Below are 13946 nucleotides of genomic sequence, written 5' to 3'. Positions count from 1 at the left end.
GTATAGTGGTTAGTATACCCGCCTGTCACGCGGGTGACCCGGGTTCAATTCCCGGCCGGGAAGCTTTTCCGGAAAGGAACTTTAAAAACTGTAATATTGTATTTTCTTGTTTTTTTTTTTTTTTTTTTTTTTTTTTTTTTTTTTTTTTTTTGATTATTATTGAAACTTCTGCTCAAATTATTTTTAATAATCCACAATCTTTAAAAGTTATCAGTTTGGCATATTATACGAGACAGCGGACACAAAGAACACGACTCGAGAGCCATTTTCAAACTTTCACCTACCCACCATCCTGCGCATCGCCTTGGCTTGAAGCAAGCGAAACTGCGGGCAATCCCTAGTTTTGATCAGAAAAGGGAATCTTTTTCTTAGGAACGGCGTTTCCAATATATAGGACCCCTAAAACATCAATGCCACGGTTACCCAATCACAGTCAAAGTGTCTAGTGATTTTTTTTCCCCCCTTTTGGTACCTTGAAAAAAAATTTAACCCGCTTCCGTTTTGCAGAAGCCCGCCCTCGCCCTTTACATGGCTAAAAAAACCTTTGGCTACAAAACGTGGCTGTTGTCCTTTGAACACTTTGCGGTCATTTCGCGCCCCGGCCACCCCCACCAGGCCCACCACTAAGAGGCAGAGCAGTCTCATTATTTTTAAAATAGACCCATTGAAGATTTCAAAAAAAAAAGCCCCCTTTGCACACACCCAGTCACGTACACACCAAAAAAAAAAAAAAAATCATCAAAGCAAAACGAACCAAATGCAATCATTAAAAAACACCCCAGCTCTGCCACATGAACTTTAGCACTTCGCATTTGCCTCCATGAAGATGATAAACGTTTTTACATTATTCAACGCGTCGTTTCCATAACCCCGTGCGGCAAACAAAGGCGTAAAACTCTAATTTTATACTTAATTTTTTCTTCTATAAATCTTTTGAGCTTTCTGACGTTGGCGCATGATGGAGCCGGAAAATTTTACCATACGAAGTCTTTTTTCCCCTTGTCAACCACACTGCCCGTACCGTTTCACTGTTCCCTAAAAATAAAAATAAAAGCATGAAAAAAGAACTTTAGGTTTTCTTGCGTTTTGTTATACGGCATAGCTGCCGCCAACTGGCGCCCCATACCCCCAGGGGAATTTAGAGAGCAAACGATCCCCTTTTCCTTTGTACCATCAGCCAACGCATAACTCAGAAACATCGCGCACCATAGGGTGCAGCCGCGTCGAGCTGCGGCAAAAATATATCCAAGAAGGTCCTGGGACACGCGTGGACGTGCCATCAGCAGTATCACCCGCACCAGGTTGCTGCTGAGTGGTGGTGATGTAGGGGAAAACCCGGCCCTTCACTGCGTGGAATGCAGTGGTACTCAGCTGGACTTATCCAGGTCAAGAGGCTTGCTCTCCACAACAACCCTTCTTGAGGAGAACATGACATTCTGCCTTCTAAGAAAGAAGGAACTATCTTCTGCGGAAGTGTCGAGTTTTACAATTACTGGTTACCAACATCATGGAGTGTCCCACCCCTCTAAAGGAGGCGGTGTTTCGATTCTTGTGCGTGAGGATCTGCCAGTAGAAGTAGGACTCACCGTAGTTGCAAGCATTGAGCATGCTCATGCAACGATCCACATGTCAGAAGGTCTGGCGCTCACAGTGACGTCAACATATTCTTCCCTCTGGGGAGATCATACACAACTTCGCAACTAGACACGCTTTTGACGACAGGCGGACCCCACCCCATCAGTGCAGATGCTAATGCGCATGCAATGGCATGGGATCGCGCGATCCCCCCTGATACCCGTGGCGATGTGATAGTACAATGGTGCCTAGATAATGATTGCGTTATATTTACAACACTGGACATTGCACTCGCCACACCACACGCCATGGCCTTTCCGCGCCAGATGTGACAATATCCCGAGAATGCCTTCTAGAGTCATGGACGGCATCCTTCTCCCCGGACAGCGACCATTACATCACCCTCTTCGACGTAGTGGTAGGAGATGATAATGATGAACCACTGCTGTTCCCTCGCCCTCGTGCCCCGATCCATTTATGCATGGAAGAAGGCGAAATGGTCTCGCTTTAGAGAAATGCCAAACGCACAGTGCAACAAACTTCTTAAAGAGAAAACGGGCGTTCACAAGAGAGAACGACTACTGACCTCCGCCATCCGTATCGCAACAGCCGCGGCGGTTCCCCGCGGGGGTCGAGATACTACTCCTTATTGGACTCCAGAATTGGATAAAATCGAAAAGAAGATTCACAGTTGTAAACCCTCTGTCTCCCGAGACAGACTGGTAGCTCACAGAAGAGAGATGCCAAGACAAGCATCCCATAAGAGATGGGAAACCCTCTGCAAGAACATTGCCGTGGCAGGCTGCTGATGTTGGAACATTTTGAAGGGGATCTACGACCCACGCCCCCTCAGGAACCCGGCGATAAAGATTAATAATACGGCACTCACGGAAATTCAGAAAGCTAAGCACTTTCTCTGCTTACATTCCAGAAGGGCTAAACGGCACCCACATTCCTACCCTCCACCGCCCATTCCAGTAACAGATAAAGAATTCATACCCATTACAGCAGCAGAACTGGAACGGGCAGAGCGTCTCCTTCCTAAAGGGACGGCCGCAGGTCCCGACGGTATCTACGGCGAGGCACTCCAACACTTGGGACCCCGTGCCAAAGCAGAGACTCTTGCCCTCTTCAACGAGAGCCTCCGTACAGGCGTTGTTCCAGTCTCTTGGAAAGTAGACATCATTGTACCACTCCTTAAATCAGGAAAGAAAGCCACAGATCTAGATTCGTTCAGACCCGTTACCCTCACTAGCCCTCTGTCCAAATTAATGGAGCGGATCATTGCAGCGTGCATTAGAGATGTCATTGAAACCAAGCTGACCCCTCAACAATCTGGATTTAGACCTGATCACCCTACATTGGATCAACTATTGCACCCACGCGCAGCCCTCACAAGACCCACCCTGATTCACGTACAGGTGCAGCATTGGTAGACTACGCTAAACGAATACTTAAGGGAGAGGATACACCCCATCTCTCCCATAGATTAAAAATCACTGGATCCTGGGACCCCACCAAAGACAACCCGGAACTCACTAGAGAAGAAGAAACAGCCCTAGCACATTTTCACACAGGCGCTTCACATCGCTATGGCTGGTTTCTGCGAAAAATACAGACCCATATCCCCCTGGTTGCCGATGGTGTAATCCCCCAAAAGTCAAGATGCCAGCACCCGTTATTCCACCTAGCCAAAAACAACCGCACCACACCCAAAGCAAAACAACAGGCCCCGCCAACTGCACTGAATGCGGGGCGCAATGCTCATGCAGGAGCGCTGCAGTAGAACATATGGTCGGCAAACGCTTGGGTTCAAGAGAACCGATGCGCTCTGGGAGATCAAATTCCCCCATGAGCCACCTCCGCCGGACATCCCGCCAGAACCCCCGCCACCTTCACAACCCCCACCCCCGGCCACAACGTTGCCCCGCCCCACTTCACCTAAAGCGAAACCCCACCCGTTCGAGCGCAGTATGTGTAACCGAACATTTCCGTTACAAAATGGATTGGCCTGCCGCCCTGAATACCTGCGCAATGCCAAATGCCCCGTCCAAGGGAAAGAACGCCCCCAAGCCGACGAACCGACACCAGAAGGATAACCATTTTCCTGTGGCAAATGTTGCGCGGCAGTGCGCTCTAAAACAGACCCCAAAGCCCACATTAGGGCACGCCATCCTTGGAACCCCACACGAGAAGCACCCGACACCCAATTAATCCGCACCGTGCGTCACTTCGCTGCGAATTTTGTCTCGGAGACTTCGGCAACATAGGCGCCTTTGCGCGCCAGAGAAAATATAAACACCCACCTGAAACTCCAATTCCGCCGTCATTCATGCAGGCAACGTTCCCGCACAATAAGACACGTTTACGAGATTCGTCGCCATCACCGGAGTCTGGGAGAACTGTGACGGATTTCAATGTGGAATATGCCAGAAGTTCTATGCCCACTTAGACTCCCTTTGCCCCCGCTGCAGAGAATGCCATGATGGACAGGGAATTGCAAAAAAAAAAACGAACTCCAAAAATGAAGGAGCAAATGATCGAAAACAAGAGACCTGTTGACTCTAGCGTGTCCTACGCGCGTCTTTTAATATATGGCAATCCTTCGTCGCCTTGCAGAATGTGGTTTAACACATGTATCAGCCCACACGCGCGCACCAGCCACGGATAAGCTACGAAGAAACATCTATGCGCCCATTCGGCTGCACCGTTGTTTTGTCCAGTGCTTCACTAGTTTGCGATGTTTGTTAAATTCCCTAAGGACCTATGTTTGTTGAAACGCTTAGTCTGTCTTTTATTGCTGCGAAGCGGCAGTTGACATTACCGGAACCGTCCGGTTCGTGAATCTTTTGTTACCGTTCTCTTCCCATGTCGCACCATATCCCTTTACGACTTCTTCCAGGCTAGATCGCGTAGTATCTGACGTATGCGGAGAAAAAATTCTTTATCAGAGTTTTCAATAACCAAGAAAAATTAATAGGTCTTCATGAAGTGCAAAAACTGCAGAGAAGGAGAGCTGCCAAGGTATTATGGTCATGAAATCTGGGGCAATTATTTTTCGTTGGCTTTAATTTCCCGCATGGAAACGGTTATAAAAATAAAACATAAAATAAAACTCCTAAAAGAAAAAAACAGTAGTACAAGAAAATGAAGACACCATAAAAGAGATAAATCAGGTAATCCGTTTGCAGTTGCTCGATTAGGAAAAAATCAGAAAAGAGGCGAATAATGATAATAACAATAATAGTAAAAAGGCAAAGTGGACAAGCGCCGCCACGACACCCCAAGCAGCCACACTCGCACGCGCACCGGCAGCACGAACCATTAACCAAAGGGCCTGCGGACCTCTAGAAATTTTAAATAAATTCAAAAAGCTGATAATGTCTGTGCGTTTTGCCGGGGGTGTTTCTGGAATTAATCTCTGTGGCCGGGCTGCGTTCGCTTGGGGCGTCGCCCTCACCAAAGGCCGCCCCCCGGCCAAAAGGTGTCTTTGTTTCAATTTGCAGCTTTTTTGGAGTACAAACAGCGCAGATGACGCCAGCATGGCAACAAAGAAGAGGAAAATGGAGCGTGGCCCCCTCTTCTGAAAGTTTCGTTTTGTGAGGCGTGTTACCCGCGCCTGCGGCCAGCAAACGCCTTTTAGCACACTCTTCCGAAGAACATCAACGAGTTAAATGTAATTAGATTTAACTCTAGCTTGGAGTTGGTGGGCTCTGCTGCCGGTTTAAGGTTCCCACTCTCTCAAGGAAAAGCGAATCCACTCACCCGTACTTTATTTGTAACTTTTGGCAATATTAATCTATTAATGCGGGAACGATTCGGCACCCAAAAAGATGAAGGTTTACAAAAAAGGAGATAAAAAAAAAAGTTTTAACAAGTCAACTGCTCAATTTGAAAATGACATTGAAATGGAATGCAGCAAAACAACCGTCACGGGCAAAAAACGGCACCACCACCAAGTGCACCTAACCCAATTATCAAACAACCAACGGTTCGTACATGCGTTTATCCTCTTTGTCGTTCTGGAAAATGGCAACGGTTAGCAAAAATTGCGAGCCCAAACGGAAGAAAAAACACATGCCAAACACAACTGCCAGAAACAACGTTCCAAAGTAGTAAAGAAAAAAACCTCATAAAGACTGGAGTTTAGGAAAGAAAAGTCTCAGCTTTATTCTTTGTTTGGCAAAATCCAAATAAAAGTATTTCCACATTTATCTTTTAAAGGTTTTTGTAAAGTGTAAGGTTTGCAATTCCACCCAGAAGCCCAACAAAGCAAAACCGAAGCCAGAAGCACAACGCGTTCAAGGATAGACTTTATCACCCAGCCTCTGCCATAAGCAAATGAGGATGGATAACGGGAGTCCGCATTTGACTCAATACTGCGTTTGAATTAAGGACAAGTGATAATAAAGGCCATGTGGGGGAAGTCGGTCCCCCGGGAAGATAAAAAGAAAAATAAATCCACAACCCATCCCGCGAAACCATCGCAGCGATGCAAACGCCCTATCCCTTTCTGCATTGTCATTGGCGGAGCCTGTGAAATTTTTTTCTGTACGTGGATTGCCTTTCCTGGGCTTTGATAGTTTGAGTCGTCTTGAAATTACCCTTGTGGATGGACAGAGTCTCTTCTTGTGAGTGTTTCCTTCCTAAACTGTGTTTAAATTTCTACCCCAATTACTTGATAAAGGAACTCGTGAAAAAATAAAGAGAAACATATTTCCAACCTTGCCAGAGCAACCGCAAACGGAATAAAACAAATTTAATTTTTGAATTTTATCAAATAACGGAATATAATTTTGCGTATAAATGCACCCAAAGGCGTCACATCGCGAGGAAAAGCGCCCTCAACCTCTACCGAAAACCGCGCCAAAGAAGACAAAAAGAATAATTAGCCAGGGTTATTTAACGGAAGGTTCTCAATTAAAATAGAAAGATAATCCGCCTCTAGGAAGACGATTTTTATTGTGTTCTTTTTCTTTCCAAGCAGCGGCGGGGTAGAAAACACACCCAGATGTCTTTTAAAAGCAGAATTCCACATATTCATTCGTTTGTCGCAAAACAAAGGTTCACGATAGCTGAAACCCAAGGTTAATTTCAATGATAGGATTGATGCGTCCATCCCTTGCGGTGAAATACACGGCATGCGAATTGCCTCCGCTTAAATAAAGAAAAGAAGTGACAATAATTATATCTGAAATTTTTTTTATTAATAGCTTGAGAAAAGAATGACCAGAACTTACGTAAAACTATATATAATAATGGATGTAATGGGAAAACATATTTGTTTTTCTTTATATGCAATCTAGAAACGAAAACGATTTGAAGGCTTACCCAATCCGCTCCCAAAGCCTCGAGACGGGGAAGGACGGTTAAAGGACACCCCAGTGCCTCAGTTCCGTTAACCTTGTTTATCTGTTTAGAAAAAAACTCATTATATTAAATAGCATTACAAATTGCAAGATAAAGAAACAGCGGCGATTCTTATGACAGCGAAAAAAGAAACCAAACCGCACACTATTCAAGGCAAACTGACCAGAATGTTGGTGAAGCGTGCTGCAAAAGGGATGGAGTGGAGGGACGCCTTGTCGGTTTTACTGAAGTCAAGTCCCCTTCGCACAAGAGAGGCCAGCGAGGGGAGCGCCGGCAGACGCCGATGCCGTGGGTTTTCGGACCCCTTTTTGCCAGAGGAAGAGCCGAAGACAGAAACACGGCCCAAAGTAGCGAAATAGATAGGGAAAAAAAAAGGTGCTTCGTGACTGTCCCGCGGTTCGGCTTCTGTGCGAGGGACGGCGCCTGACATGACATTAGGGCGCCCCTGTGGTGCCGCCCCGCTGGGACCAGAGTTTCGGAGTTTCTAACATGCGTTTTTGGTGACTGAAGAACGCTGGAAACCAACTTGATCGGAGCACCAGTAACGACATCACAGAAACGCAGATGGCATTCAAGAACGCAAAGTAGAAAATGGAATAAATATAAATAATCTTTTGGGGTTCCAGATGACTCTTTTCCACTATTTTTTTTTTGTGGCTGGTGCTTTCTGGGGGATACAAAAGAAGACGGCCACCTTAACTTTTGTTTCCGTTAGCCCGTTTCGCTTCTCTTCTAGATTGATTTCCACTTCTTCAAGTTTAACAGCAACGCATTGCCGCGCTTGATTCGATAGGAAAAACTGCTCTCCATATCTACCCAACCTCTGGTGCATTACGCGCTGCTCGTCGTTACCGAAATTTATTCACAGCACTTGGAAAAAGAGATTGAGGAAAACCTTTCAAACCACAGACTGTAGAAACTCAAGCTCGGGGCGTTCCATCGAACAGTTTTCCTTGTAGGTATCCCGTTTCACCCTCTTTTTTTTCTTTTAATGCTCTTGCCCTTATGGATGTCAGCAGAAAGGTGCGGCTGACAACCTGCCGCAATAGAATAACGTAATTATTGTGTATGATGGACGGTTTTATAGCAGAACATCCCTTTCTTTGGTGCAGTCTTCAAGCTCTTATAAAATGATTTTTTATTATTTAGTTTCTCTTAATTTAAAATTTTCTTCTATGTTTGCGTTAAAACCGTTCCCAAACAAGAGAAACAGCCTACGAGAAAGCTTTACTTACACCTTCGTTGCCCATAACCCGCCATCAGGTTTTCTTTTTTGTATCAAATTGATCTCAATGAACTCTAATGGATTTTGTTCTTTGTTTGGTCGGCGACTGATGTCTTTTTAGTACGATTCATCAGGGCTTCCATAATCGAGGGTGTCACCAGTTCCAATTTGCGGGGAAGGAGGAAAGAGACGTGGGGTTTGTTGGTTGTGAAGACTATGGCAAAAGCGTAGTTCCGCTCCACCGCAATAAGGAACTGAGTGGGCTGCTTAGAAAAGCATAGTTTCATCAGGGGTACCTCCAATATCGCGAATTGAACCCGCAGATGATGAAGAGCGGGGCAACTCAAGAGATGCAGAGCTGTTTCTTCGCATTCGTCGCGTTGGCTGGTGTGCGCTTGAGTAGGTTGATACCCGTGTCGTGAGATTCGGTGTAGAGTTAGACCTGACTTACTCATACATTGGTGGCCACACGTGGGACAGACTAATGCCGGAAGGTCTCTTGTTTTCGTTGTTTTGTATTGCCCATTGATGGAATTCGTTTTTTGGGGCATACCCTCTCCTTCATGGAATTTTCTGCAGTGTATTACGAGGGAGTCTAGGTGGGCATAGAACTTCTGGCATACTCCGCATTGGACTTTTTCTCTGTTCTCACGCTCCGGTGGCGACGAATCTCGCTGGCGTTTCTTATTGCGTGGAAACGTTACTTGTATTGTTGCTGGCAGAATTGGAGTTTCAGGTGGGTGTTTATATTTTCTCTGGCGCGCAAAGGCGCCTATGTTGCCGAAGTCTCCGAGACAAAATTCGCAGCGAAGTGACGCACGGTACGGATTAATTGGGTGTCGGGTGCTTCTCGTGTGGGGTTCAAAGGATGGCGTGCCCTAATGTGGGCTTTGGGGTCTGTTTTAGAGCGCACTGCCGCGCAACATTTGCCACAGGAAAATGGTTATCCTTCTGGTGTCGGTTCGTCGGCTTGGGGGCGTTCTTTCCCTTGGACGGGGCATTTGGCATTGCGCAGGTATTCAGGGCGGCAGGCCAATCCATTTTGTAACGGAAATGTTCGGTTACACATACTGCGCTCGAACGGGTGGGGTTTCGCTTTAGGTGAAGTGGGGCGGGGCAACGTTGTGGCCGGGGGTGGGGGTTGTGAAGGTGGCGGGGGTTCTGGCGGGATGTCCGGCGGAGGTGGCTCATGGGGGAATTTGATCTCCCAGAGCGCATCGGTTCTCTTGAACCCAAGCGTTTGCCGACCATATGTTCTACTGCAGCGCTCCTGCATGAGCATTGCGCCCCGCATTCAGTGCAGTTGGCGGGGCCTGTTGTTTTGCTTTGGGCGTGGTGCGGTTGTTTTTGGCTAGGTGGAATAACGGGTGCTGGCATCTTGACTTTTGGGGGATTACACCATCGGCAACCAGGGGGATATGGGTCTGTATTTTTCGCAGAAACCAGCCATAGCGATGTGAAGCGCCTGTGTGAAAATGTGCTAGGGCTGTTTCTTCTTCTCTAGTGAGTTCCGGGTTGTCTTTGGTGGGGTCCCAGGATCCAGTGATTTTTAATCTATGGGAGAGATGGGGTGTATCCTCTCCCTTAAGTATTCGTTTAGCGTAGTCTACCAATGCTGCACCTGTACGTGAATCAGGGTGGGTCTTGTGAGGGCTGCGCGTGGGTGCAATAGTTGATCCAATGTAGGGTGATCAGGTCTAAATCCAGATTGTTGAGGGGTCAGCTTGGTTTCAATGACATCTCTAATGCACGCTGAAATGATCCGCTCCATTAATTTGGACAGAGGGCTAGTGAGGGTAACGGGTCTGAACGAATCTAGATCTGTGGCTTTCTTTCCTGATTTAAGGAGTGGTACAATGATGTCTACTTTCCAAGAGACTGGAACAACGCCTGTACGGAGGCTCTCGTTGAAGAGGGCAAGAGTCTCTGCTTTGGCACGGGGTCCCAAGTGTTGGAGTGCCTCGCCGTAGATACCGTCGGGACCTGCGGCCGTCCCTTTAGGAAGGAGACGCTCTGCCCGTTCCAGTTCTGCTGCTGTAATGGGTATGAATTCTGTATCTGTTACTGGAATGGGCGGTGGAGGGTAGGAATGTGGGTGCCGTTTAGCCCTTCTGGAATGTAAGCAGAGAAAGTGCTTAGCTTTCTGAATTTCCGTGAGTGCCGTATTATTAATCTTTATCGCCGGGTTCCTGAGGGGGCGTGGGTCGTAGATCCCCTTCAAAATGTTCCAACATCAGCAGCCTGCCACGGCAATGTTCTTGCAGAGGGTTTCCCATCTCTTATGGGATGCTTGTCTTGGCATCTCTCTTCTGTGAGCTACCAGTCTGTCTCGGGAGACAGAGGGTTTACAACTGTGAATCTTCTTTTCGATTTTATCCAATTCTGGAGTCCAATAAGGAGTAGTATCTCGACCCCCGCGGGGAACCGCCGCGGCTGTTGCGATACGGATGGCGGAGGTCAGTAGTCGTTCTCTCTTGTGAACGCCCGTTTTCTCTTTAAGAAGTTTGTTGCACTGTGCGTTTGGCATTTCTCTAAAGCGAGACCATTTCGCCTTCTTCCATGCATAAATGGATCGGGGCACGAGGGCGAGGGAACAGCAGTGGTTCATCATTATCATCTCCTACCACTACGTCGAAGAGGGTGATGTAATGGTCGCTGTCCGGGGAGAAGGATGCCGTCCATGACTCTAGAAGGCATTCTCGGGATCCTTGGTAAGGATGTGCTACCTTATCGCGGTACCAAGGTTGAATACCTGAATTTATTCAAGGAAACTAAATACACCCACTAAATTTTTGCAGGAGGTAGACTCCTAAAAAAAACAAATTCTTTTTTTTTCTTTCAATACATGCGTTCTTAGGAATGGCATTGCCGTGGCGGCGTTTGGCCATCGAAAGTTGGAGCCAATGTCCATTATCCCCTATTATTTTGAGGGAAGCCATGGACCAGCAAATTCTCTTCTTGAGAGTTTACTGCTTCATAAGCTACAAACGTCATACAGCACCGGGAACAGCAGAATCATGCTGGGACAAAACTTTATCCAAGAAGATCCTGTGATGCGAATCAGCGTACCATCAGCAGCAGTTTCTTTTACATATTGCACTTCAATGTTAATGCTGCTAAAAAAAAGGGGAGGCAGGGACCCTCAAGATAGTAACAATTATGCCCTCCAGTGGCGGAAATTAGATTTAGCTGTTGGGACGACTCAGAGATGCGAGAAGAATCCATGTTCTGCCACCCGTAGGACTCATTTTAGTCTCATTGCCAATGCGTAATTCCTATGCGCAACGGTAATAAAATACAATGAAAAACAAAAATAAATAAATAAATAACAAAATAATAAAATAAATAATAAATAATACAACAAAAAGTATTATATAAATATATATATGTATTGCTGTTGATGGCTCGCGTTATTGAGGTGAGGCCCATAAGGAGAGGAACATAAAACAAAAAAAAAAAACCGTGGTGGGGTGGACTCCTTTCTGGGAAATAATGGAAGGGGATATGTTAGATCATACCTTCCTAATACACATCACGGGAGATGAGGCGTATGTGCGTGTGGTGTGTGGTACCACCATTGTACCGTCAGCGTTAATTGGATTTGCTGATGCCGTGGTCTTTGATGTGTGGAGAGTGGGTTTTTGCCTTCTCAGTTCCCCGTTGTTTGCTCCTAAAGAAGGGATGTTCACAGCCGCCATGGTGGTGTATTGCGTTGGATTCGAACCTAATCTGTGGTTTATTTGAACATGAGGCACCGTTGCGTGCGAGATCGGGGATGGCGCACCGTCCCGCAGAACCTCAACGGCTGCCATTGTGTGCCATTTTCGTTTATTTTCTGGGGATTGTGATGTGCGGAGGGTTTCCACTTCTGTGGTTGTGGAGTCCACTGTTGCCTGTTGCGCTGCAGTGAATGGGTGACTGTGTCCAGGGGGAGTGCATATCGTAATGTGAGTGCTGGGGTTGTGTGGCGGCGGTGTGCGTTGTGTCGCCAGTGAGAGTTGATGGGTTTGCCGAGTTTTGTTTTCCTCAACATTCCTTGTGTCTGTGGTGGTTAACGTAACGTTGTGTTGCGCCCGGCGCTTTTGTTTTAATTCTTTGAATACATCTCTTGTCTTCTCTTTTTCTTTCTTTTCTGTTTTGTGTTTTGAGACAGCTATACAAAGGTAAAAAACACGTTTTTGAGTAAACATTCAAAGAAGATCCACATGCGTCGTCAGCTGTTCGCTGCGTTGCTCTTGCTGTGTTGCGCCTACGGGTGCATTGCAGCAACTCGATACGAATCGCCGTATCCGCCCGATCCGGACGCAAAGTCATTACCCGAAACAGGTGATACCCGTGTTTGGGGTGTGAAGGTTGCCAAAGTTGACCCGGAAGAAGTTGCCCAAGATGGTTGGCAGAACATCCGTATTGCTGTGAACCCAGCAATGATTCAGAAAGCGCTGATGTACTGTGAGAACAAGGGGAATCAGAGCAAGGGACCCTCTAAGGTGTACAGTGGGTTCGACGAAGAAGTGTGTGAGGCGGTAAAAGGAAAAGATGAAAATATCCGCACTGTGGTGACAAAGGTGATTCCTGAGGCCATCGCATTGCATGTTGAACGTCTTAGGGTCAAGCGTGCGCAGGGTCCCTTGAAGATTAATGTGCCATTCGATCTACGCCCTGTATCCGATACTGAGGGTACAATGTGCGCTGAAATGGTTCCCGCTTTTGACGGCGATAAGGGAATGGGTATTCCCAATGCGGATTTCGTGATCTATTTGGGTCTTTCTACCAGAAAGCCGAGTGCGAAGATTTGCACCTACGACAAGGATGGGCGCCCAACATCTGCCATGATCAAATTGAATCCACGTAAGATCAACAACACAGACCAATATGTTCGTGTTGTTGCACACGAGGTTGCGCACGGACTCGGATTCACCATGGACCTGGACAAATTCAAGAACATGGTGCGCAGTGGAAGGAACAGCAGCTACAAAGGGCATAATGAGCTCATGAGTTCGAAAATAATGGAGGAAGTGCGGTTCCAATATCAATGTTTTGACGTTATTGGAATGAAATTGGATAATTCCACATCGGGGAAAGGAAACAATGGTAACGCTCACTTTGATGGGTATCTTGCGCAACACGAGTTGATGGCCCCACTCAGCGAAAGTAAAAGCGGTAAAAGGGCGTACACTGCGTTAACCCTTGCTGCACTTGAGTCTACAGGGTACTACCGGGCAAATTACCGCAAGGCTGAAAATGTGACGTTGGGGGTCAACAAGACGGGTTGTCACAACCTCGGACGTCGGTAGACTGGGGGTGACGACATCTCCAGGTGGGGCAACGTGTTCTGTGGTCTTAATTGCAGAGCAACCGTTTCGGTACATACCGGTTGGTTTTGTGCTCCCTCCGCATCCTCCGGGTTCTGCTTTGTTGCGGTTCACTGTGTCCGCCTGGTGGTGTGTGTGTGCTCCGTGATATTAATAACTATTGCTTTTAATCATTGGGAATGGGATACAAACCCAGTAATATGTTTTAATTGCTGTGACTGAAATGTGAAGAATGGAAGGAGGTTCAAGGCACACAAACACGCACACAACCAACCGTGCTCTTCTTTGTGTGTGCGTGTGTGTGGACTGTCATCATGTGTGTTTCATTCCCACTGCTCGCCCTGTACGAAAGACACACATGCACCTACTGCTGGGAATTGTATTCTTGCCTCCTGAAGATATTCACATGGTGGTCAAAGATTTCTTTTTCTTTTGTTTTGTTTTCATTTTATTGTTTTTCCCTT

The 13946-nt window shown here is 46.8% G+C and overlaps 4 protein-coding genes across 4 annotated transcripts; 2 read left to right on the top strand and 2 right to left on the bottom strand.

Moving 5' to 3' along the window:
- Positions 1–2006: 2006 nt before the first annotated feature.
- TM35_000201940 (Tbingi protein) lies at positions 2007–2384 on the top strand (the record flags this gene model as incomplete). Its single annotated transcript, XM_029026879.1, has 1 exon — positions 2007–2384. The coding sequence occupies one exon, from the start codon at positions 2007–2009 to the stop codon at positions 2382–2384; it is 378 nt and encodes a 125-aa protein (XP_028881851.1).
- A 1042-nt stretch (positions 2385–3426) lies between these two features.
- On the top strand, positions 3427–3789 carry TM35_000201930 (uncharacterized protein; the record flags this gene model as incomplete). Its single annotated transcript, XM_029026878.1, has 1 exon — positions 3427–3789. One exon carries the CDS (start codon positions 3427–3429, stop codon positions 3787–3789), a length of 363 nt encoding a protein of 120 aa, XP_028881850.1.
- Positions 3790–4774: 985 nt separating this feature from the next.
- TM35_000201920 (uncharacterized protein) lies at positions 4775–5119 on the bottom strand (the record flags this gene model as incomplete). The annotated part of the gene is made up of 1 exon (XM_029026877.1): positions 4775–5119. One exon carries the CDS (start codon positions 5117–5119, stop codon positions 4775–4777), a length of 345 nt encoding a protein of 114 aa, XP_028881849.1.
- A 3125-nt stretch (positions 5120–8244) lies between these two features.
- On the bottom strand, positions 8245–8625 carry TM35_000201910 (Tbingi protein; the record flags this gene model as incomplete). The annotated part of the gene is made up of 1 exon (XM_029026876.1): positions 8245–8625. One exon carries the CDS (start codon positions 8623–8625, stop codon positions 8245–8247), a length of 381 nt encoding a protein of 126 aa, XP_028881848.1.
- Positions 8626–13946: the final 5321 nt, after the last annotated feature.

This window comes from Trypanosoma theileri, assembly GCF_002087225.1.
Source record: "Trypanosoma theileri isolate Edinburgh chromosome Unknown TM35_Tth_20_V1, whole genome shotgun sequence".
NCBI classification, from domain to species: domain Eukaryota; phylum Euglenozoa; class Kinetoplastea; order Trypanosomatida; family Trypanosomatidae; genus Trypanosoma; species Trypanosoma theileri.
Note: the sequence above shows the minus strand (reverse complement) of the source record. Positions and strands in the feature narration are given on the sequence as shown.